The sequence below is a fragment of the Falco rusticolus genome, chromosome 7, assembly GCF_015220075.1.
Source record: "Falco rusticolus isolate bFalRus1 chromosome 7, bFalRus1.pri, whole genome shotgun sequence".
Taxonomy (NCBI): domain Eukaryota; kingdom Metazoa; phylum Chordata; class Aves; order Falconiformes; family Falconidae; genus Falco; species Falco rusticolus.
In genome coordinates this window covers 16,324,717-16,350,814 of record NC_051193.1, presented here as the reverse complement: position 1 = coordinate 16,350,814, position 26,098 = coordinate 16,324,717, and the positions used below count along the sequence as shown (strand labels likewise).

Sequence of the window (26,098 nt, the reverse complement as noted above, 5' to 3'; positions counted from 1 at the left end):
AAATATTTTTAAAATTTTCTTCCCTTTCTCTCTTGATTCTTTTTTTTTAGTGCAAAATTACTTGAGAAGAAAGCACACAAATAAAAATGTGTGACTGTATAATCCTTATTTCTGGAGTAAATGGCATTAGCAATGTATGTGCCATTCTTTGATTTCCACACTTACCTATGCATGTACTAGGTAAAACTATCAATGTTTCTCCATTTCAGTATCCTACTTGGTTACATAGAAAAGATGCGATGCATCAATTTTCTTCTAATAACCTAGCAGAATCGTGATTATTAAAGGGAAGGCAATTGTTTCTCTTCATTAAACTTCTAAGTGCTTACTTTAAAGTAATCAGGAGACCATATGCTTTATAGTCTTGCATAGCTAATGCATAACCATTTCTGCATTTTCTGTAACGTCAAAGCTCAAAATTATACTGAAGGGTTAGAACATATCTGTGGTCATATGGTGACTTCAGAAATGGCTGTTAAGGAGCTGTTAATTAAATTCTTAGTTTTGCTAGAGCCAAGTTTTAAACTTTAAACAGAGGTTAATGTAGATGTCTGGCTACTACAAGAACCTGTAAAAAATACATCACTGAACGTAACCTGAAGTTAAATCTCAGAGCTGAAAAGTTTTAAATATTCTTTTACGTTTCTTTTATCCACTGGAAATGGATTTGAAGCCAGTAACAGCTATGAGTGTCTTTTTCTCAAAGGGAGTTCAGAATGTGAACCTCTTTTACTTGCTAGTCTGAAAATCTTCTTTCTAATTTCAACCAAAACTAAAGAAAACTATCTAGGCTTATATAGAAAGGCTTCGGGTTTATTGGGTTTTATTTCTTTTCTCAGAAAGCCATTTAAAGTAATTCAGTAGAGGGGGGGAAAAAGATACTATTGTGAATTCAACTGGAAATGGACTTCGTTCCTAAGGGTAACAAAAAACCTTTTGTATTTATTTGTGTGTTTATTTCTTTGTGTTTCTATTAATTATTTGTGTATTTATTTCTTATCACACCTTATTTATTAAAGTATTTTATTTCTTATCACATGTTCTTCCTGATGAATTTTATGGTTTCTTCCATTCACAATGCATGATAATGACTGAATGTTTGGCAATGTTTTCTTGTGCATCAGTAACTCCCTGATTTTAGGAACTGTCTGCTGCTAAGGGAGAGGACTAAGGAATTAACTTGAGCATGAGACTTCTTGATTGCCTGTGCTGTAGTAATGTTAGTCTGTCCCTTGGCTTTGTTTTGGAAAGCTTCGTCCAGGACAGAGGGATAGTGTGATAAATAAATGTCCTCCAGAATCCAAGCCTTGTTTTCTCTATTATGCCAACAGTTTTTACATCTTTCACGTGTTCTTATATTTGTTTCAAAGCATGCATTAAACCCTTTAGTTTTGTGTAGTTTTATGCATAAGAACATACTGTTTTGAAGGCTCCAGTACAGCACTTACATTGCTTCATACATTCATAAGTGGAAAAAAAAGATCAGAGACTAATTACCATGTAGTATGTGGCCAAAGTCTCTGCTTTGGACAGTTTCTGCCTTGATAAATCAGTTAAGCTGTTGTAGCTACATTTTGTCATGTTACTGCAAAATGGATGGCTGAGTAAATGAAAGGGTTTGGAATGCTGTAGAAAAATTATTAGTTTAATGAAATAGCACGATGAAACTGCAAATAGGAAGTAGTTATAGTGAAATATGTATTGCAATGGAATGACCAGTGCAAAAAGAATAGAAAACGATTGGACTTGGTGGATAAAACCAGATTGTGGCACAAACTACAGCCTTAGTTTTCACAGTATTTTAATTCTGAAATATTAATAATGGCAATGCTTTGCAGATGAGGTGAAGCATAAAATATCTCATATGACAGGCTGAAGGAAGACTGTTACTCTAGGATTCACGTTGTACATAGGTACTACTATTTATTGCTAATCAATTAGAATAACATGTGTTTGCTATTAATTCTAAAATATGTTTAGAATTTTTCCTTGCTCTCAGGAGCAATCATAACACTTCTAAATCCCACTGAATTTACGTGATATTTCATTAGACTTGCTCAGAATACTGAAATGAACCCCTGTAAGCCACACATTGTAAGTTCTAAAAAGGCTTGGTGAATAAATGTCACACTTCAGTTTATTTTTTAACTTTTCAAACTGTGGACTAATATATAAATAGTCATTGGACTCGCAAAGGCTCCACTGCGGTAATATTCATTAAGGGTTTTTACTCTGATCCAAGTCAAGTCTGTGGTATTTTGTTTGAAAGACTATGGTGTCACAGAAACACCATGCTAATTAATCAGCCTCTTCAGAAGCCAAATACTGAAGCAACGTTTTGGATTGGTTTAATCTCCTGTTGCTCTATTCATGCTGTGTCCCTGTGCTCATTTCTACAGAGAACTCCTTGAATTCTCAGAGGAGAATTGGGAATTTAATAATTTAATAATAATAAAAAAAATACAGAAACAGATTCTTGTTAGCAGATTTCAAACAGAAAACTCAATAAATGGTTTGAAAAGTAAGTAGGTCCAATGTTATGCTTTAAGCTGCTCACAAATTGATGATCTATAGCTTGACAACTTTAAAGAACATCGCAAGCTTGGGCTTTCAATAGTTTATAATACTTGGAGACTATTCCTGCATGTCAATACTGCATACTGCGTCATTGCCCTTTTTCAAAAAAAATGATGGGCTGGGATTGGTGTGTTTGTTTCTTTGTTTGTCTTATTTTTTAACAATTACATGCACTCAGATCCTGTTGTTAGCAGTAGTAGCTAAATTGCAGAGCCTTGACAGCCTTAAACTCGAGCTCTTCCGTAGGTCTTTTGAGGATAAGCACAGTTTCCAAAGAGCACAGAGAGCCCAGAAGAAAATACTCACTAGGGAGTATGTCATCTTTGTGTAGTCTGCCTAAACTTCCTTGTCCTGTGAATTGCAAGCCTCACTAGCTCATGCCAATGTTTTGTACTACCATGCTGTATGAAAACCTTTTAACCCTGTAAAGATGTAGTTCTCCAAAACAATTTATCTTTTGTTGGGTTGTGATACAGTTCCCATGGCACTTCTCAGAAATGATTGATGATAAGTGACTGTGGTGGGTTGACCTTGGCTGGGTGCCAGGTGCCCACCAAGCTGCTCTATCACTCCCCTCCTCAGCAGAACAGGTTGGGGGGAGAACATAAGATAGGGAAAAAAACTTGTGAGTCAAGATGAAGGCACTTTAATGAAGTAATAGCAAAAGTGATGCCTCTGTAAGAACAGGAAAACAAAAAGATGTTATTCCTCACTTCCCATCAGCAGGTGACAGTTGGCCACTTCCCGGGAGCAGGGCTTGAGTACATCTAGTGGTTGCTCTGGAAGACAGATGTTGTAAATAACAAGTGCCCCCCTTCCTCCTCCTTTCTCTTAGCTCTTATGTCTGAGCAGACGTCATGTGGAATGGAATACCCCTTTGGTCAGCGTGGGTCAGCTGTCCCGGCTGTGTCCCCTCCCAAGATCCTGTCCACCCCCAGCCTATGTGGGGGTGGTGGTGGGAATGCTGGAGAGGCAGCCTTGGTGCTGGGCCGGCGCTGCTCAGCAGCAGCAACACACTGGTGTGTTCCCACCACCCTTCTGGCTACCAACACAAAGCACAGGGCTACAGGGGCTGCTGTGGGGCTCAGCCAGACCCAGTACAATGACTCTTAAATTTAAGACTTTCAACAGGCTTTTGTATTTGCTAGGTGACGTTCTCCTGTTATGACAAAAAGTTCTAGTGTGTAGCTGGAACTGAGAATAAGGAGCTGTCATTCCTTGATACAGTTTTAAGTGGCTGTTAAAAAAACCCAACCAATCAAAAAAATGTTGAGATTCTTACACTTGTTATTTTAAACAGGATGCTTACCAGCCATGAAGGAAAACACATGGTATAGTCAATAATTTACTGGCGACCTGGTTAATAACAGTAAGCAAGCAATAATAAACCACAGCCAGTATATTTTAGGAACCTGTATATATCCCTCTTGAAGTGGTCTCCTTGTATGATTTACATAGTGTTAGAGAAATATTTTCTGTATACATAATCTTATTTACTCACACCATGCATACCTCCTCATAGATGCAGACTCTGGCCATATATCCCAGCATCTAAGCAAAGGTGTTTTAACTGGATTATGGTCCCAGCGTCTTGGGGGTTTGACCAAGGATTGCCCTATGAGTGAAGGGGCCCTCAGAAAAATAGTTCCTGAGCTACGCAGTAAACTGTTTTTTACTGTAACCTTTCTCTGGGGCGTGGGTTTAGCAGGTGAGCTCTGTTTCAAAAACTTAAGGATCTCAAAGCATGTTATAAGTATCAATTAGGTGAAGTAATGGATTGATAAAACTTCTGTAGTATGAATTTGTCTTCTTTGCATTATTCATGTAAGAAGGAAGACAAGACCAGTGAATATAGTTTCATTTGTATTTATACATCTGAGCTGGTGAAACTTCATTTGAAAACATTTCACTTCACATCAAACAGAAAAAGATCTATTTGCAGCTGCTTTAGTATTCATTCAGTAGCTGGATCTAATCCTTTTGCAAAATTTAATTATGTACTTTCTGAAATGGAAGTAAGTGGCAATTTTCTTAATGGAGTTAGCACCATACTTAATATTATAATAATGTTGATTTATACTCTTCTCATGTCTCTCTTGAACTATTGTTTAACACTGAAAAATATCTTCTAACACTTGCTGGAATGAAAAATCACGAATATAAATACAAATATGCACATAGGTGTTAGAAGGTGCAGTTTCTGAATAGCTATTTTGGTCTGTAATTACTTGCCAAGTGTCTTTCAGTGGCTGCTAAATGGAGAATGAAATTCAACTCCATCTACATGTCATTACAAGGTAAGGATAAGTTTATAAAGCATTGAGTGAGATGCTAATCAGCTCTTCTAAAACTGAAGAGGAATTAAATGATTGAAATCCAATGGGAGGTATTTTCAGCTCTAATCAGGCAGTTTAATGGAGTTGTGCACATTGTGCCAAATGTACCCTTTTTTGCAGCTGAGTTGACTCATCTTGATTTTGACCAGCAATCATTTAAAGAATAAAGAGTTGTTATGAAGACCTTTTCAATTCTTGGACGATTAAGTTCGTAACTACTCTAGCGGTATGCTGAGGCTGCATGAAGTATTGGAACTTGCATTACTCATTGAAGGATCAATATGCAAACATTAACTGTCCTTCAAAGACTAATGTTTCATTAGAGATTCCTGTTCTACTGTAGACTATGGAAGAATGCCATAAAGGCACTAAATTAAATTAACCGAGCAACAGGGTAAAAATATCATTTAAAAATACTATATTAAGAGAAAGTGAGTTAGTATCAATGCATCAAATTAATTGTTAAGCTGAATTATACTTAAAATACCAGCAGAGACTTACAGTTTCTCAGAAATCATTTTGAAACTTACTAAGCAGGGTTCTATCAATCTTGATGCCAAATGATACGTACAGATTCCACTCAAGTAGACTTGGAGAAAGCTTTTAGTAAAAGGTGGTACTTGAAAAAAAGTCCTAATGGCAGTATTAATTGGAATAACGCCAATAATTTCTGCCCACACAATTGGTGGTTAATTTTCTCTCCACCTCTATGCTTTCAATGGCTCTAGAACGACTCCACCTCTTCCTAAAGCAGTGTTTAATAACTGAGTAAGACCATAGGAGTCTATTGGCTTTTAGCTTTTGTATAGCACCAGGGTCTTCCATAATACATAAGCTGTTCTTTGTGCATGAATAAATTTTCTGTGTGTGCCATCTGCTGGATCCTGCACAGAGTGCAGTGTTAAAGATCTTTTCAGTTATGTTTGTACCTAAAGTTATCTGTAACTAAAGAGATGATAGCGAAAATATGAACAGCACAACATCATCTCACTTCATGAAAGCAGTAGATTCTTTTTGAGTGACTGTAGTTCACAATATGTAATTCTGTAAAAGAGAATTCTGGATTATTTTTTTTAATGCATTGATGCATTGGAATGGAATTATTGTTACGGCAGTGTAGATTTGTGGAACTGAATGTTTATATTGTAAAATTAAAGATCTGTGTTTGAAAACATTGAACGTACAGCACTATGCAAAACCAGCATTTATATAAATAGATATCATAAAGTTTAAGGCTTACAATAATGGCAGATAGGTAAAGTTGTTTTGAGCCCTAACAATCTTAGCCTCTCAAGTCCTGAGTAACTGCCACTTTAAAATGAGTAAGTCAGCAGCAAATTCCAATCTTAGATAAGCGAACAATTTATTTCACTATAGATCAGAGCAGATTTGGCCCAACATATTAACTGTTTTCCTCTATCCAAGAGTAATATATTTCTTTCTGCTATAAACTTTCAATTGGGATTTTCTTTCAAAGTTAAAAATTAAGTTTAATGAGATATTAACTGAGGCTGTAACACTGGATTGTTTTGGAGAATGCAGAAAGCGAATAATCTAATAAAGTGAGAATTGTTTATTAATGTTTAAAAATTACTACTAAAGCTTGTAAAATTCTAGGAAAAATGTTTTCACTGTCTTATGTAATGAAACTCAGGTGTCTCGTGATCAGGTTGCTGTCTGAAAAATCTATCCATTTGCAGCTGTGTTAGAGAGCTCTTGTGATTTGTTGTTTTTTTGTGTGCGTGCCACTTACTACCATCCAATTTTCTGTCAGCCAAATTCAAGGATTATCACTCTGAAGGCTTTCATTTGAAAGTGAAGTTAAATTAGTTATACATTACACATTAGTTATATATGTATATATAAATATACAAACTGAATTTGTCATGCCATCATGATATGAGTAGGAAGAGAGATGAAATTTACTTTGAACTATGTAGATTATTTCTTTGCTTTGTTTCATGTGTTACTTAGGTACTTTTCTCACAGATAGCTGAGCCCTTTGTGCCATCAAGCCAAGCTTTTTTGTTACGTTCACAAATCCCTGGTGTCCTAAGAATCACCAAAACCTACTTCTTCTCCCTTCTTAAGCAGCTTCGATAAAATGCATTCCTAGGCAAGCAGTCTTGTATGAACTTATATTACTTAATCTATTTCTGCTTCTTCTATTATTAAAAATATATTTGCAATCGTATATCCTCCAAAATCAGTGGGAAATTTGATTTTAGAACTTTCCAAATTTCCTCTAATACTTTAATCAGTTCATGCATGCATACACATTCATATGTTTAAATGCTTTTCTGTGATTCTTATACTGGGGAGACATGATGAAACATGATTTAAAACTTGGTTTTGTGCATACAACTTTTATTTGATGATTATTTTCTAACAACATCCCATAATCACAGTGACTTATAGAACATAGTCAAGCTTGGTCTATGTTGATGTATTGAGCATTAATGGAATAGTCACTTGATGACAGTAGACTTGATGTGGTTTTAAAAGTCACTTAAATTTTTACAGTACCTGGTAATAAAACCATTTAAAACTAGAGCTCTGTTTTGTACAGTGGCATGTATACACTGGAAAGATCTGAACTGTATATATCAGCATGCCAAGCTTTGAAACAATGCTTCACCAACTGCATTTCTCAAACATATGAAATGGACCTTATCGTGCAGATATTCATGCAAATAGACCACTGCATAACAGCTATAATAAAGATACAAAAAATGGGGCTCAGATTAGATAATAGCTCAGATTAATTTACAGGTCTGTTGTCCAAAAGTGGAAAAAACTAAGTACTGTAGAAATTTGAGGACTGGAAACACTGTGCAAAGTATGTCAGAAAGAATATTATTAAAATACAATGGGAAATAATTCTGCAGGTTTGCTTACAAAAAGTAAAAAATTTAAACTGCTTCATTTCTTCCATAGAATAATTATAGTAATCAAGTTTCTGAAATCCCAGCCTACAAACTCAATAATATGTAATACATTACAGAAATCAGAGCAGCATGCATTTTTATATATGTACATGATTTCATACAATTATTTCAAAATTTGAATGATAAAAATAATTTATTAATTCCATCCTTGTGAAAAATTTTACTTGGGGAGAGACCTATAATTACGAGATGGAAAGTCGTGGAGTAAAATATCCCTATAAAAATGTTTTTGTGTGTGAAATAAGTGAAGATGCATACCCTGTATAAAATAGTAGCTTATTCCCAAGAAAAAAAGACCCTTCAGGGGATTTCTTAAAGTTCTTATACAAATGTGAAATGCTTGTCCACTGAAACACCCTTTTTGGTGGTTTATGATACAGAATGAGTAAGAATGGAATTTAGTCAAGTTTTTTTTGGGGTGGTGGTGTTTTTTTCTTCGTTGTCCCAAGAGCTCTAACAATTTTCTAGCTTAAAGGCTATGGATGATGTAGGAACAGAGGTTACATTAGGTATTCCAAAGATTCATAGCACTGTTTCACTTCATGACTTAAAAAACAGAAGTCCTAGAATCATAGAATCACTTAGGTTGGAAAAGAATGTTAAGATCACTGAGTCTAACCGTTAAATCCTATTTCTACATATCTTAAAATGCCCAGTTTTGTCTGTGTTTAGACGTATTACAGGATTGTACTTCACTATTGTCATTTTTGGGTACCATGCAAATGTTATGGAGAAAGCATTAAAAGTAACCTAGCTACAACAAATCATTCTGCTTTCAAATTTGATTTTTCTTTTTTTTTTAAAAAAATTAGTTTAGAAAATTTACATGCTATTTTGTGAAATGATCTAAATGTGCATCTCTTCATTACCAGTCCCACCCCGACCTAATTGATTACCTTTGGCTGGAACATGTATTTATTTGTTGAGTTTATGCAGGGTTTTTTTTCTATCTTCCTTTGCTGGACCTTGAGAGCAGTGTCTTAGGGAACAGATTAATTAAATAATTTTAATTAGATTTTCTAAGGACATAGACAATTTTTTCTTATAGTTTAACTGACTTGCAAGAAAAAGGTTAATAGAAAGCCTCTTGTACAGTGGCTTTTTGGCTGTATCAAGGCTCTTATATCCAGAAAACTTTGGGTTACACAGTATGAAAACTCAAGCATACTGAAAATGGGAAGTCTCTGTCAAGGAACGTTGTCATTAGGCCAGGAAGATCTTTTTGTTCTTGATCGAACTAACAACTCATTAGGCTAGTAGTGTTATTCATGAATGTCGAGATTCTACAGATTGCAAGACAGGTCCATTTTCAACAAGAAACGTTGGGTAGTTACGTTGCTTTCCTGTAAAGGACTAAATATAAAATTAAGCCTAATTTATAATTAAAATAAAAATCCATGTATGCAAAAACCCTTTAAAAAATGTTTTATAGAAATCTGCTTGTTAGTTCAGAACTTTTCTTCTTTACCACTACAAAAATGAGCATTTACCCAATGAAACTTATATCTTACCTTGAGTAGATGAGAAAAGCCCATTTTACTTTTGAATAATAATTAAAAAAAGGTTTACCTCTTGCATCAATGTTTTTCTTCTTATGCTACTATCTTTAAATCAGGGTGTGCAGCAAGATGCTTGGAGAGCAGGATACAGCCCAGTGCTCTTTCAAGACAAGCAGTAAGTCCTATGTGCAAAATCAGGGAGGGACTTTCTCCTGTGGTGTGGGAACATGGGCAACAACTCTGTATCTTAGTCTCTGAAGCAGAATTGAGCAATTAAAATGGGATTGAAACAGGACTTGGTTAGGCAGCCTAGAGAGAATTTGAATTCTTCACCAAACAGGTGAGGTGGGAAAGTTCTACAGTTAACCAGTTGAGGTGGAGCTGAGTGTTGCTCCACACCCCCTGTATATTACTAGCGGTAACATTTCATGTTCATTACTTTATTCTCAGGTGGTCTTTACTAAGATGTTTACATATCCTCTGTAACATACTCTGTATCAGGACTCTGGGTTTTAAAAACATAGAACAGTTATCTCAACTTTTATTACTACCTGTTATTAGTACTCTAAAAATTACTACCATCAGTAAAATCTGACACTGTAAGTCTTTGGTATCTGTTTCATATGACAACAAAACAAAGTAAAGAAAAACGTTTGAATGACTTCTTCTACAAACATTTTGTATAACTTATGTATGTCCTAAACTTTTTCATTTCCATAGTCTTAAAATCACCTTTAATATTATTCATTGAGGTGTTTTCAAAACCAGATAATTTTGCAGTATTTAAATACTTTTGCAGTAGTTAAATACTGCTAGGTTCAGCTTCGGGGAGGTGGGGGGAAGGGGGACACCTGTAGTCCTGGAATTAAACATGTTAGGCATGTCCTTTTGCAACCCTCAAACCTCTGAACTTGCACTCTTTGAAAAACAAGGTTTAACTTCATCTAAACTTAATGGTTTTTAAAAGTAGCTGGGAACCCTGAGTGTAATGTGGCATCACCTAGCAACAGGGCTATTTTGTAATTTTAGTCTTTCTTTTATTACATTGAAGCTGTGGCCAGAACCTGGTTGAACAAGTTGGCATCTGAAGCTGTAATCATGTAGAGGCAACAAAATGTTTTTACATAAATGTCTTTATGGAGGAGTGATGGGTATTTCTTGGTGGCGGTGGCTGTGGCTGAGAAAGCCCTGTAACTTTAACGCTGACGCTGATCCATTTTAGTTACCCTGACTATTGTTTGTGTTTCTTCTTGGTGTGAAAACCATCTCCAGCTGAGGCTGCCTTTCTATTGGGTGCATGGATAAGTCATTGTTTTTCTGGATGTTGTTAAGGCCTTTTCCTTTCATTGTCTGTACTCTGCACCGTCTCAGAAGAGTCACCAGAATTGCTTTCATCATTACCATGGCAATAAACTTTCCTACACAGCCCCGAGGGCCGAATCCAAATGGTTGGAAATAGCGTGAAGGAACCTGCACAGAATAACATAAGGAATAAACTTTAAGACAAATTCTTCTTCATAAAAGTAGCCAAAATGATGATGGAAATTGGTAGCAGTTATACTCTGAAAAAACTTGCAGAAATAATCTCTTGGGATCGATGTTCATTTACTCCGAACAGAACCTCCCACCCAAGTCAGCTGCAATACAGAGACGCCTACAGAAGGTATGCCATTTGGAAGGCAGGGATTATAAAGTTAGCCAGCTGAATTCTGCCCATGTATTTCAGCCTGTTCATCCTGTCAGCTACAGGGATTTTACCACAAGCTGTGAAATGGAATGAAGCTTTTGCTCTTCAATATGCATTAAAGTTTATTAAAAACTTCTTCAGAAAATGTTCGTTGCAGAGGTTATAAATGTCTGAGGTAAAGGCTGATGCCTTGTCTAAAGATAATCATAAAGCCATACACCTACAATTATAATTAAAAAGCTAGCGTTCCTGAGAATTAATTTGGCATAAAACGTAATGTTGAAAATTTGATTTGATATCTGATAGAGAGATAACACATAAAAATTATTATCCCTGTCCTATCAACTAAAATGTGAAATGCAGGATTCCCAGAACTGTTGAAGAATGCATCGCTAGTTTCTGCTGCTTTTATTGACAGTCCCAACAGCATGAGTAGTTCTGCTAACGAGCTACAAAGGTACTTGTTATGAGTAAGAAGCAGCAAGTCTAGCTACCAGTAAATTATTTTTCTTCATCTGTGTAGCTTCCTTTTAAAAAAGTAAGGTATTTGCTGTGTTCTGACTTCTTATTTAACCCAAGAAAAGTAGAAAAGGTAACTTTATATCAAATTACCTAGAAAAAGTTGTCTTTTTGTCTCATTTTCATATTGAGAAAAATGTTTTCTGTTTAAATTCTTTTGAGAAATGATAGGTAAATGCAAGTGTTTATAATACAGAGCAAGTACAGCAGCTGGCAGTACAGCACAATGGCAAACGCGCAGCCTGGGAAAATGGAAAAATGTTTAGATTCTAACAATACCATCATATCTTAAATAATGGCGTGGATTGCCCTTCACTTAGAGAACTGTGTGAAAATTGTGCCTGCTAGAATAATTATGTGGGAAACAGAATGCATCAAGTCAGATAGAAAATGTGTGGTTAAATATTTGGTCAAGGGGAAATGTTTTTAGTAGCAAAGTGTACTTACAAAATAAGCAAGAAATTCATTTTGATAGAAATACTTAGAATGAAAATAATGAGTGGCAAAACAGAAACTATTCTCAGTGAATAGTTATTTCAATAAACTTAATCACTTACACTCTTCTTGAAGTTTCTACAGTTACTTTTTTCTTGATCTGTTGTTTATAATACCATGTGCAGAATTTGCTATGGGTGATCGAACAGCAGTTTAGAGATGTTAACCAGGTTGTTTAGCACTTATTTGTGTGGCATACATGGTACTCCTAGATTTTTTTTTTTAATAGGAAAAATGTAAAACTTAGAGGTGTGTTTCTGGCTTGAACATTCATATCTTTTTCTTCTTTATTTTCATAGTTATTTCTTCAGGTGTTTTTACTAGTAAGTCCACTTTTAGTGGTTCAAAGTGGATCATCTATTTAAATCTGAAATGACTGGACACTTATGTGCACAGCTTCTAATATCTCTAATATCTCAAAAGAAAAAATCTTGGCAGGTAATAAAATTATTTTGTTACTTTTTTAATTAGATAAAATGAGAAGTATGACAGCTGTAGAAAGCACTAAGCCTTTAGCTTCAACCCCATTCAAGCTTAATATTTCACAAGCCACCAGAAAATGTAGGCAAAGGTTCGCATACCAGGAAAATGGGTGCATCTGTGATAGCAAGGCTAATGTTCTGCAGTTGAGATTCCATTCATAGAACTAAGTTGATTATACCCTCGGCTCTTGCATGACTGTTTATTCTGGAGATTTAATTCCCTCACAGGAGTGCTAACCTGACCTTAGCATTTCATATTTTGTGTTATCACATGGGTAGCAGTATCTTCTGCTTCCATCTGCACTGGTTAACAGTCAAAAACAATGAGTCAAACGTGCCATAGCATCAGTCTGTTTTCTTTCAGTACAGTCTTAATCTCTCCAGATGATTATTCCTGAACAACAGTTTTGCAAAATAACTTGTTTAATCAGTAATCAGAAGAGTGGGAGTCTAAATGAAACTAAATGATCTGAAGGATGATTTACAATAGTAGGGAATTACAAGTAGGAAAAAAAAATCACATGTTGCTTTTGATATAGGAATCTATAATTCAGACTAAAGAAAATTCTAGTTCTTTTAGGAGTTAGTATATAATTTGAAATGCTGAGCTGAGACTGAATTGCTCAACATCTGCAGTACTGAGTTGGTTGAAACTTAGGATTTCCGTTTTGGTCTATAAAATGTTTATTTTTTTAAATTTTAAATTTAATTAAAAATTAAACCAAACCAACAAAAAAAGACTAAAATGTCTCCTAATTTTCAGTCTCTTAGGGGTTACTGTACGGCTTCACCTCTCCAGAAAATCCTCAGGTGGCCTCAGCTCTGTGTGGTACTGCTTGTGTGGCTTTAGCTCCCTAAAGGCTCTTTATTTTGTCCTCTGTCAGGGTTTATAATGGGAACTATGTGTGTCTGACAAATTTAATCAGAAATCTTTAATCAAAATTAAGATGTCTGGGAAAACTTTGTTTCAATATTGTAATAAATTTTTAATTAAAAAGCACTTTGACAGGGAAATATCTGCCTGGCTTTAATAATAATAATAATAGTAATAAGCAGGATGTATAGCTAACTAGGTACTTAGGCAAAGGTAAAACAGCCTTATGGTCACAATGTTCTTGATCAAAGGAAGAGATACTGCCAATAAATAATACCCGATTTCCTGTAAGAAAGAAGATAGAAAACTTACATTTTTCTCAAAATTTTCAAGAGAAAACTCATTCGGCTTTGGGAAGAATTCAAGCTTATGCATACGTCCAATATTGAGAATAATGTTTGTCCCCTTTTTCACAGGGTAGCCATCAATTACATCATCTTGTAAAGCTTTTCGCATGATCAAGTCCACAACCGGCTGGTATCTCATGCTTTCATAAATAAAATTCTCCACAATCTTTAAGTTTGGCATGTCATCACTCTGTATGTCTCTGTCACCTTGTGGAATAAAACAGATGGTGAAGAAGTTGGTTATGACTTCCATAGCTTCATTGTACAAATACCAAAACATTTTGGAAAGTTCTCAGGTCCTGAAATAGCAGGAAGGGTCCAACAGCTTCTAAGGAGTTTTATGTAGCCTTACATATTTGGGGAATCCGGTATGTTATTCATCAGCATAAACCCTGGTTTATCAATTTATGATCTCACCTTGTTCTTAATACATTTTGAGTCTTTGTTCTGCTTTCTTGTCAATGAAAAAACTCTGGAAATCCTTTCCTGACTTCTCTATGACTGAAAGCAACAAGACCCAATGAATAAATCCTCTGAGAGGTGACACCAAATGCAATCTGGGAATAGGCTGCAGATGGGAGATAACTTTGTAGGGACCTTAACTTTTCACGATGTGATTGGGTTTGGCTGGGTCTACCGCTAGGTCTTGCTGTGGCCTGACTATTTCCATTACCATGAGTAACTTCCTCCCAGCTTGATTCCATCAGCAGTGGTATCAGCGCCATGATGTACTGCCAGTGGGAGCCTTACTTTAATTTTCAAGCCACAAGCAGTTCAAGAAACTACAGGCTGACAGCTGCAGTGGCAGGATTTTAAGATAAAAGGCAGCTTTGCTACCCCAGTTGGTCATTTGCTTAAGGAAAAGGCAACAACATTCTACTGCCTTAGAAATCAAGGCTATCCAAAAGAAACAGGGCAGATGAGAGTACTCAATTCTCATGAGGACAATAAGATAAAGTTTATTATTAGAAAAAGACTAAAGCACCTGCTATACATTTTCCAGTGTTAAACTGACCAGAAGGAACTCTTGAATAAGAGTGGATGAAATTACTTTCTACAGTAGTTCAGTATCAAGTTTTGAATGAAGTCTTGATGAAGGGAAGAATACAAATTTGAAATATCTTGATTGTATTTTGAATACTTAAAGGGGAGACCAGTTTGATATCAAAATGGATGACAGCAGAATATAATTATGATTTTCTCTAATCTTTCCCTTCTGCAGTCATAGTGAAACTTAATTTCTGCATATACACAGAGAAATATTGGTGATTAGAAGTATTTGAAATTAGTGTCCCTTTTTGCTATTTCAAAGTAAAAGGAAAATAATTTCAATGGAACTTATGAGGCGAGTGCTGATCCCTACTGCTGTTGCTGAGGAGTGAATATAGCACATTCTTTCTAATAGATAGTAAATTCTGATGATTCCTATTTGCATTTATCTTACAAATCCCTCATCTTCTTTCTTCTGACCTTGAATAAAATCTTTTACATATAATGGTGTTTCATATATTTTACAGCAAATGCCTCTGTTAGAAGAAAGCACTTACAATTTTCAGCCTTTCAGTTTTAAGAGTGAAATTAGATCAGTGCTGAAGCAAAATTATATTCCTGCATCACTGGCTTTGCAGCTCCTGCTTACCCATAACAGTTTCAATTTCTCTCATCATCTCCTCTTCCACTGTGGGGTGCTCTGCAATCAGTATTAGCATAAAGAAGAGAGTCACAGACAGAGTATCAGGAGCAGCAATCATCATCTCCAGCACACACTGGTTTACATTCTCAGCAGTCAGATCCCCTCTGTTCTGAAAAAAAATTGGAAATTTGGGGAAAAATGTTGATCGCTGACCTCCGGTGGCAGCAAAGGTCCTATAGCAGTAGGATGGGACAGACCTAGAATATCTGCTTTAAAGAAAAGTCAAAATCTTGTCAGTCTATCTTATATGCTAAATAGCATTTATTTTTTTGTCTTTCGGACAAAACCAGAAAACTTGTTTTGATGGGTGTGTATTATCTTACAGAAAAGCAAGAGGTTGTTCTTAGCTCAGATTCTTACTGATTTAGTGCCTTTCCAAACAGAGTTTGTGAGCTGTCAGAAGGTATACAAGATAGGATTTATATAGCGTTTGAAGCCTTTGCAAACAAAAGGCAATACATCAAGATAAAATACAGGGGTTAGGGAAAAACTGAAGGACATTAAGGGTTAGATGGAAGAGTTTTAAGGATGTTTAAGCCATGAAAAACATCAGATATGCAACTATTCCAGAAAATGCAACTACTGAATGTTTGAAATACCATTAGGGACTCCACAGAACCCACTAATTTGTACCACGTTACTATGACATGACTTTTAGATAGACATGTGAAGTTTAAGTTGCAAAGCCTGTGGTGTTAGTGACAGGAGAATGTCAGAAAAATTAAAGTTATTTAATTTAAAAAAAGCCATATTTTGAGTACATTGCCAATACCTGTGCAAAAATCAACTGGGATGCAAAATCCATATGTTCATCCAACTTTTCAACAGTGGAAAGCTTTTGTCGTTTCTGTTCTATTAAGATTTCCATTGCTTCTTTCAAATCCTTGCTGAAAACAGATTAAACCCAACGTATTGAGAAATATCTGCAGACTTGTAGGATACGCTAGAATATGACTAAAAGCATAGAGGTTATACCAATAAAAACATAAAAGAATGGCAGAAATTAAGTATTCCTAAGAGTAGTTACATGGTTCTCTGCAAAAGTAGTAATACCATGGAAGGTGTATTTTATTAAATAATTCCTTGTTAGTTTGGACTGCAATCTTACTCTCTTCTTATAAGGGAGACTGAAAAAGATGAAAATAAGTTTGTATATCCTGTTGATGAATAGAGGTTTTAAAGATTTGTTAATGTTTTGAAAGAATTTGTGTACTTCCTTCTATTTTATACTGTATTTTATCAGTGAATGAAACGAACTTAGAGAACGTGAGGGTTAATTGTTAGAAAAATATAGATAAATGTTAGAAAAATTGTACTGTCTTGAAGGTAGAATTGATCTAAAGTTTTCATATTTAAATAGTAATATGTGTCAACAGTTTGTATTTCAGTGGTGAAAAAAAGCAACATAAACCAGTTTTTATAATTTTTTTTTGAATTTTGAATAAGCTATAGATTTCAGGGCAATTAGTTTAAAAAATATTTTGAAAAGTTTTTGAATAAAATCCTCAGGCTATCCATTTGTGTTTGTTATTGTTGGGAAAGAAAATCTGACTGGCTTTGTAGGGGTAAATGCATTTAAAACTTCAAACCTGGTAAAGCTTTCATTATTTATAACATCTTTTATGTATTAGAAATAGCAAAAGGTTCTTTTTGCCAACTTTTATCAGGAGAATATTGGAAGTCGTCATATCCTGTAGTCGTTCTTTGCATTGCTTTAAGTCCATCAATCTTTTTTTATTTTTTTTTCTTTTCCAGTAGAAATTTATGAATAAGTCCATTTTAATGGGATTGCTTTTGAAACATCTGTATTTGCCTGCAGGGGCTTTCTAGTAATTGTGCCACTGCATTTAGCTATTATTAGAATCGCAGAATAAAGCACTAATCAGTGGCATAATAATAACCAGGAAGCACATATTAGGGAAGGTAAGTCTTGTGTCTAGTTCATAAGAGTTCTCAATTACTTTAGATGAACCTTCATCTTTTCTTTAAAGCCTATACGTTATATAGCACTATCAAAACAATTTATTACATATGCTTCATGAGTAGGAGTTACTCTCACTAGATGGATTCCAAATCCAAAATTAACAAACTCATTACTGATTCTTTTTATAGCCAGACCTCTTTTGGCAAAAGATGGCAAACCAGATTATAAAAATAGAAAAGGCGTTTTGTACTTTTGCAAAGAGGAAGATGGCAAAACATATTTGTTCCTTAGGATAAAAAACCCTTGAAATGGATTATCGTGCTAAGCACCAAGTTTTAATTAAAAAATTACTGTTGACTCAAAAATGCGCATTGAAGGAACCAAAAAATAGGATTATGCTTGGGGGTTAACTCTTCTGGGACAGTGCCATGAATGCAGATGAGTTTTCTTGTTTTGATGAAGTGTAGCCTAATGTTTGACTGTCCTCAACTAGATAGCACATATAACTTCACCACATGTTATGGCTTTTCTTTGTCTGTTTGAACTGAACCAGTGATTTCAATTTAGTGTCGCATTTGAGCTGGCATTAACTAATATTTTGGTGAGTAAACTAGGACTGAATAGACAAGCGCCTTAAATCGCCCCTGAGATCAGCCACATGTAACATCAGTGGCAAATCTTGTTCTGTTGCTATCTTGGGTCTGCAGATGGGGACTTCAGCCACGCAGCTTTGCAAGTTTCACAATTTATTTTCTAAAAGGCAAGGAAGATACCCTTCCCAGAAAAAGAATCTTATCCAAATGATGTATAAAACTGTTGATACTTACACTGCCTCTTCATATTTCTTGCACAGCCAAGAAATCTTAAAAAAGATGTCAGGCTTTAATAAAAGTGCTTGCCAAGCATCAAAGTAGTTTTGAATCTTAAGTACAATGGCATGTTCTGAAAATAAACATTAACAAAAAGTAAGAAATATAAACCTTAATAGTCAAGTAACACAAATTAATAATACTCCAACAAGGTTCACAGGAATTTGATAAACGACTGGTCTTAGTGATGGTAAGATAACATTATGAAAAATTTGTAGCACACTGTAGAAAAGGTATAGATCTTTGTGAAAACTCTCAGCTAGCTAAAAGGGGAGATAGTGGTGTTTCGACCAGAGCCAAATAGTCTCCCACAGGAGAGCAGAAGCAGAACTCTTACAGCATATTGAAATGGTGTAATTTAGACATCACGGTATGTTATTTCTGTCATAGTTTTGAGGATGAAGAAATCACAGAAGACTTAAATTGTCAGGTGAACTTTTCAAGGCAATCACTTAATTTTGAGGAAAAAATTCTGATTAAGTGCATATAATATTGGGATTGTACCAACTCAGTGCATAAAAACCTCTTTAAATGGTACTATTTATTAAGGTGGGTGTGACAAGCTAGTGTATATTTGTGGTCATATAATATTCTGCATTCAAACTAAAATCACTTATAAATCAATTTCAATTAATTATCTGGTGATATAGGAGTCTGTTCTTGCACTGTTTTCTGAAACAAAACTGCTGAGCGATGTCAGTGAGTTTTCCTTGGATATACACTTTAGGTCCATCATAAGGGGTAAAAATAAAGCTGTTCGTACCATCCAAAGGGATCCCAAGAAAAAGCTTATTAGATGTGTCAAGCATGATCCGTCTCATAAGATTCAACACATTGATGTTTCCTGCGTCAGTGGTTACCTCCTCTAGTTTGTCCAGGTGATCAATTGTTGATTCAACACAAATCGCTATCATACGCACCAGACCAGGACCAGACAGAGCTGAGATACATGTGCAAAATGATCAGAAGGTTGGTTAGCTTTTGTAACTTAGGTATTGATTGGAGATAACGGTGTCAACAAAATGTAAAACATTGTCCTGTGAGCGACTAGAATAAAACAATTCTGAAACTTAGGGACTTAACATCTTTTGAAAGAAAAAACGTAAACATTGGAGTTAAAATGGCAATGAACTCAAAGCCCAAGCTTTCTTTGCATCCAGCCGCTTTGTATGTTAGATACAGATTTTGTCCCGGGTTCGTACAGTGTTAAGGAAAGATAATTGACATTGTTTGTGCTGCCTTTCTGTGTGGGAGGGTGTCCATGCCCCCTGCTGCACTGCATGCCCTGTGGGTGTCCTGTCACATTTGCTTGTAGTGACACTGAGCAGGGAAGGTAGCTTGGGGATTTGGTGGGGGAGGATGATGGGCATTTCTGAAAACATAATTCCTGGGCGCTCTTAAAGAGCATGGTAGCTTTGCAGTAAGGTACTGGCGACCTGTAGTGTCTGTGTGGACCTACAGAAGCCTAGCCTGGCAGTAGTCTATCCACCTATGAAGAGTGGAGATAGTGTCATGACAGATTTATTGCATTTTAAGAATGCCAAAGCCACCAAAAGCAGTGGTCAGATCCGTTGTGATGTAATTCAGCAGGATTTTGACTGGCTCCAGCTGAAATGGATTCAGATAACTTTTGAATTACTTTGGAGACCTTGCCCTAAGTACTTTATTTATTGCTGTAATTGCCTCAAGGACATTATTTTGTCAAATATGTGTTGAGAGGGATTGTGTGTTTGTAATTCAGAGTTGGCCTGTTTTGTAAATAGAGAGAACTGGTAGTTGTAGGGATAGCTAGTAAAATAAAAATATTTTTTCCTGCCATCTTCAACCATTACAAAGTTGCTGACGTTTTTCGGTAGCAAAATCATGTAGGAAGGGTCCTAGTGTTATACAGGAGCACAGCTGCATCACCAAAATAATAACAGAAAATTTAAACTAACAGATAAACAATTTATTTTAGGTGCTCTTTTACTTTCATTACTAGAATCACTGTCGTTAACTGCTGCAGTCTCAGCTGGTAAGAATCTTTTCGGAACTGTAGAACTTGCAGAACAAGTGTGGCAGTTTTGTTAGCAAGGCTGTAAGATCATTGGAAGTAGCCAATTCTAATGATATGCAAATACTGAAGATTTTCAGTTCATGGAAAGAAGGTGAATCAAAAAATTGCAGACTCATGAAATGGTGACAGTTGGAGTTTCTGTAATTTTCTATTTGATTTCAACGTAGTGATGTAAATTACTTCAGTCTTTTTCTCTCTTACTACATTGATTCCATGTATATCAGAGGGATTAAGAAACAGTTCTGCTGTGTTTATCTTAATTTTGAAACTAAAGTACACCCCCCACCCTCCCCCTTTAGAACAAGGCAGAAAAGTCTTTGAATTTAGTGGAGGCTGGGATAGGAATATCCAACTACATTTATGGAAGTGCCAGTTGAGCTAATGTAAATGTTGGACTTGAAACATAAAAGCATTTAAAAACTTGGCTTGTGGGCATAATTTACTTTTGTTTTAATTGGATGAGATTAAGAATCTGCAGAACTACTTCAGAACCATTTCAAATAGCATACTTAAAAGATAAATGTGAAAGAACACGTGCAATAATGTATTTCTACGGGATGTATAGAGAGTACAGTTTTCTGTAAGTATGCAGAGGACATACAGCATTTCAGAAAAGACAGATGGTGTGCTACAGTGACGCAGTGTCTTAATGTACACTGATTTACCTTTGGTGAAAAAGGGACGGATTTCTTTCCAGTGTGCTGGGTTGTTATTAAATATGATCCCGTTTTCGTACATGCCAATGCACTGTAATCCAAGCTTGCTCCCAAATCGAGAAACGTAATGCCAGTGTTTCATTACGTGGAATACACTTGAGGATCTGTGAAAGAAACAGGGGGAGAGGAAAGCTCAAAACAAAAATACTATTTATAGATTGTACACAGAATTTTTATTCTGACGATCTGTAGTTGAAGTGGTGACTTGCATTCCGAATTTAGCAGGAAGCACGATGCTTGACATTAAATGTTGTTCCTTTTACATAATTAAAAAATCTCAATGATATATACCTTCAGAATGTACATTAGAGCAAGAACATATTCTGCTTAGATTTAAAATTGTTTTTCAGTACCCCCCCCCACATAGATTCTAATTTGAATATTTTGTGTAGATAGAAACATGTAGATATATGATAAACTCAGGCAATGACCAGTGTCAGATATTTCAGAAGATGAGGTGAAAAATATTTTGACAGTTGATAATTACATCATGATGTGCATTAAATTGCAGCTATACTTTTGTAGCTGTTTGGTCACTCCCCGACACATATAGAAAGCAAAAATATACATGCATCATTTAAATATGCAACTTCATAATGTGATGTATGTGTGGGATAACTATCCCTAAATAGACGTGTTAGGGAAATCCATGATATGTGTAATTCTTTTTACAGTTGACAAGGTTTATTTACACATGCTGGCAAACAGGTTGTGACCAGCATTATTGCCTTGGGGTATAAATTCCTTTAGAGGGAGCTAGTATTTTAGAAATGTTGATTTAAAAATGTTAGAAAAGTGATGAAAACCTGATCAAATTAAATCCAACAAAGGCAAGGAAATTCAGAACAGAGATTGAAATGAAACAATATGCTACTTTACCATGTAGCATACTCTGTGGGCCAAATCCCAGAGTTCTTACATGGGTTTAGTTTATTTTTTCCCCTCAGGCAAAGTAAATGGGACTCTGCTATTGACTTCGGCAGCGCTGGGTTTTCACTATAGATTTGCATGACCCGAGGTAAAGTTAGCAGTGAGATGCCATATGGTACAAATAGACAAACATGGACTAAGGATCGGAGTAAAGACAGGGAGGATTGTCTGCAGGTCCAAACTTCTAAGGAACTCAGGACATTCTCTCTTCCCTACACTTCCCCACATGTGCTCTCTTTTCTAATTCCCTAGAAAGTTTTTTACATGTCGAAGGTCATCATCCGTATTTTCATAAGCATGAAAAGATGGTGTTGGAGTATGACAGCTGTCCCCAGGAATGCAAAGGTGCAGGAGGCTCATTGTGCTTCCTTTTATTCCACACATCAACATAGGAGACGCATAATACTGTTTTAAGGAAGGATTTTGACATAAAACCTTGTATAAGCAGATTTTCCTTATGAAACTATTTGAAGTCCTCCAAAAGATAACTGTTGTAACAAAGACTGCAAGTCCTCGTCTCTGTGCGTTAGCGCCTCAGTATGATTAGGTTTGATGGTAAAAAGTCAGATGACATTGGAAATAGTATACTTTTACAAAATTCAGGTTATGTTTAGTTTTGCAGTGAATTTATGATCCACTGAAAACTTTATTCTGCATTTTTTTTAAGTTAAATACTAGTTCTCTGTGTACAGTCAATGCTTTTAACCAAAAAATGTCTAAGAAAAGAGACAACACCTATGTAGGATAGGAATGTAAATAGTTTTGCTGTCACATTATCTCTTTTTACAGAGGTAAAAATAAGCAGAGATGAAGCTGACTTGCTTTGAATGGCAAGTCCTGTGATAGTCCTCTATGCTACATTGTCTTTGAAAAGCTTCTACATAATGAAAACTGAGTATGAATTGATTGATATTGCTAATAAAAAGGCTGTGATTCTTTATCAATTACATATGGTAAAACTTTACTGCTGTGTTGGTTTATTTTTCTTTCATGGCATAACTCATAAGCATCCAGAAGATACAATGTAAAAAGAAAGCAACCATCCACTGGAGCTAATAAAATGATGGTCTGAGGTTTAGCATTATGTTTAATACTGTGTATATTTGAAGTCTATGAGTAATCCCATTAATTGGAGTGGAATTACTCATAATCCTATAACATTGCATTTGCTTAATTAATTTGCTGAATTGGAGCCGTAATCTTCAAGCGTTACTCCCATTTTAAGGAGATACTTAAGAACACAGGAAAATAAAATTTGGCTTAATTTTGCTTCGCAGTCTAGGTTCCTGTATAGCATGTAATCTTAATATTAAATGAAATAGTAAGAGACAGTAAACATTTTTTAAGATTGACCCACAGTGCTTGACCTTCCTTTCCATGAAGAAAATGAGAGAATTCAAATGTATTTCAATAGTAGAGTCTTTAAAGAAACAAGATATTAGAAAACGGTCTGTGAACAGCAGAAAGAAAAAGGTGTATGTTAGGATAAATTTTGAACATAATAACTTCAATTCTACTTTAGGAAAAAAGCAGCAAAGAGGTGGTAAAAATGTGGAAAAAGCTCTTCATATTATTAAGGATAGAAGATAAGAATTTACTTGCTAATTATAAATGTTTCTTCACCGCTGATCCAAACTCTCACAAATTCTCCATATGTCTTATTGTAGTAGTTGCAGGCGCTACCTACTCCCATCCAGAGAAATCTTCCGTGTGAAATGAGGGGACCGATTCCCATACAGTATCCTGGCCCTAAGAAACAGAGCAAGGAAAGTTTTGTCTGAGCAGTGCTCACTGACAAAAACATACCTCTGAGCATCACCCTTTTGAAAGGAGCTTTTTAACATGATAATCAAAGTCTGCATTGGGCACTTCACATGTAACAACCCTGTCCTGAAGCTCTGTCTTAGAGAAACTTGCATCTACATTGTTGAAGCCTCCTTAGTATCTACGGAAGCCTAAAGTTCTTTCAATGTACATACAACTAATGACACTCATTACTACTTTGCACAATTTCAGACTGCTGCTTTGAGATTGCTTACATGTTGAGGGACAATGGCTAGATACTAGAAAGAAGACATGATCTAGAAAAAATACATATGGTTTATTAATTTGTGATTTTAACAAATCCTTTGAGTGACCTTGGCTGAGTTTGTGTTGAAGTGTCATAGTAACATCTACAAAAGTCGATATCCTTTTGATGTAAGTACATGTAATTAATTACATTTATTTTAAAGTCATTAATACTAGAGTGAGTAAACAGATATTTAAGGCGAAAAGTACTTTACTGCTGTAAACTTATGAAAACATACTTCAGTAGGAGTTAAGAATGGATTAATAAGCATTTAGTCAACAAAGTTCTCAACCAAATCCTTTAATTCGCAGATTTTCCTCTTACAACAAAAAGGAGAAAGCCGAGACAGCCGGAGAGAATTTGCCAATAACTACCTCTTTTAAAAGGAAGTTTCCTTCATCAGGGAAAGCTAAATTTGCCCCTTTTGTTTGTAAAGCATAAATCTAACTCCATACAACTAAGTACTCAGAAAACTTTTGTATACTGTTTAATAACTTAGAAGTTGCATATGGCTCAACATACATTCCACTGCTAGGAACTGCAAGACCCCAGATTATTTAAATACCTGTAAATCTAAAGATTATTAATTTAGTTCTGTCTTGTTATTGATCCGATCAAGTATTCAAATAGAATACATAACCTTCTGTGAATACTTTCCCCTGTTCTCTGACTTTCAAAGAGTTTTAGCATATTGCAGGATACTTGGCAAGGATCTTTTCTCATAATTTCATTTAGGTGCCACTGCATTAGTTTAGGATTATTCTGTAGGTTTAGGATTATTCCTGTAGTCAAACACCTTTGTGAGATGTATACACCAGTCTCATTCGTGTGGTAGGTCATTGCATTGCATCTAATGAAAAATAGCCTGAATCAGGAACATCTACCATAAGCCCTCAAAACATTACAGAAGGGGCCCTCTAAAAGGGAAGTAATTTGATGTTGTTTTGTTCTGTAGGGTCTTCAGTGTCAAACACGGAGAGAAAAATTGATAATCTACTTAAAATCTGAAGAATTTTTAATAACAGTAATAAAAATAATAATGGTTTGTTTCTAGTAAAGACAATTTAGGAAGCTTTAAAATTAAAACATGTAAAAAGTAGTTTATAATGCACGTGAAAATGTGAACAACTAGAGTTTGTAAAATGGTGTTACATCTTTCTAGCATATACATAATACAGTGGAAAACTAAGCGTCATATATTTATATAGTCAAGCCAGGTTTATTATGGAAGTTCTGAGGTTAGAGCAAGCCTGATTGCTTTTTTATCAGTTATTTAAAAAAAATGGTATTATTTAAACTGACTCTTAGTAAACTTTCTTTGCATACAATCATTATTCAGCATTGCTTTTGCACTTACTTTTGAAAACAAACCAAAAAAACCCCATGCTGTGACAGCTTTTACGTGATACTATAGCTAAAGTTAATTTACCTGGTATTGATGAGGTTTCTTCATGATTCCGTATTAGAAACAGAAAGCACATGAGAATGAGTATGGGCACTGTGGCCACTGGCACGGTGTCCGGTATGAGGCCGGTGATGTTGTAGTGCATTGGATTCAGAGTTTCCAGCACCATCTTTTCCAAGAGATTCTGCGTGGATTTAGAGAGAAAGGGGAAAGATGCAGAGATTTCAAAGCTCAAAGATCTACTCAGCTTTAGCTGGTACCTCTCAACCCCTTTGCAAGCCCTGTAAATGAGCAAATTAGCTCCTGAGGTAGCTTTATTTTATAATGAGTGACTGCCTGGACTGCTTGCCAGGACAAGCTACATCACAAGCTGAAACAGGCATGCAGCAGATGCACTTTTTGTTTGGAAATAACAAAGCTTTTCTGACCTTGATGTTGAAGCATAGTTTTGGATACTTTGGCTGACAGACCTCTTATCTCTGATATTGACTTGGCTGGCCAATACTGAGGTTTACTCCTTGCAAATTTCTAACCAAAACACAAGAAATTAAACTTTCAGCACATGTGGAAGCACTGACTGAGTTCACTTGCAACCTTTTGTCTCTGTTCCTTAGCCTTTTTCCTTCCTGCATGCCTGTGGTGCCAGAGTCCTTGAATTTCCAGAATAACT

The 26,098-nt window shown here is 35.6% G+C and overlaps 1 protein-coding gene across 1 annotated transcript; it reads right to left on the bottom strand.

Moving 5' to 3' along the window:
* Positions 1–10,299: 10,299 nt before the first annotated feature.
* On the bottom strand, positions 10,300–25,811 carry LOC119151427 (aromatase). Its single transcript, XM_037395322.1, has 9 exons — positions 25,453–25,811; positions 23,551–23,701; positions 20,972–21,126; positions 19,014–19,190; positions 18,209–18,323; positions 16,230–16,344; positions 15,404–15,566; positions 13,730–13,971; positions 10,300–10,830 (listed from the first exon to the last, which is right to left on the bottom strand). Exons 1-9 carry the CDS (start codon positions 25,595–25,597, stop codon positions 10,579–10,581), a joined length of 1,515 nt encoding a protein of 504 aa, XP_037251219.1. The 5' UTR covers positions 25,598–25,811; the 3' UTR covers positions 10,300–10,578.
* Between the last annotated feature and the right edge of the window lie 287 nt (positions 25,812–26,098).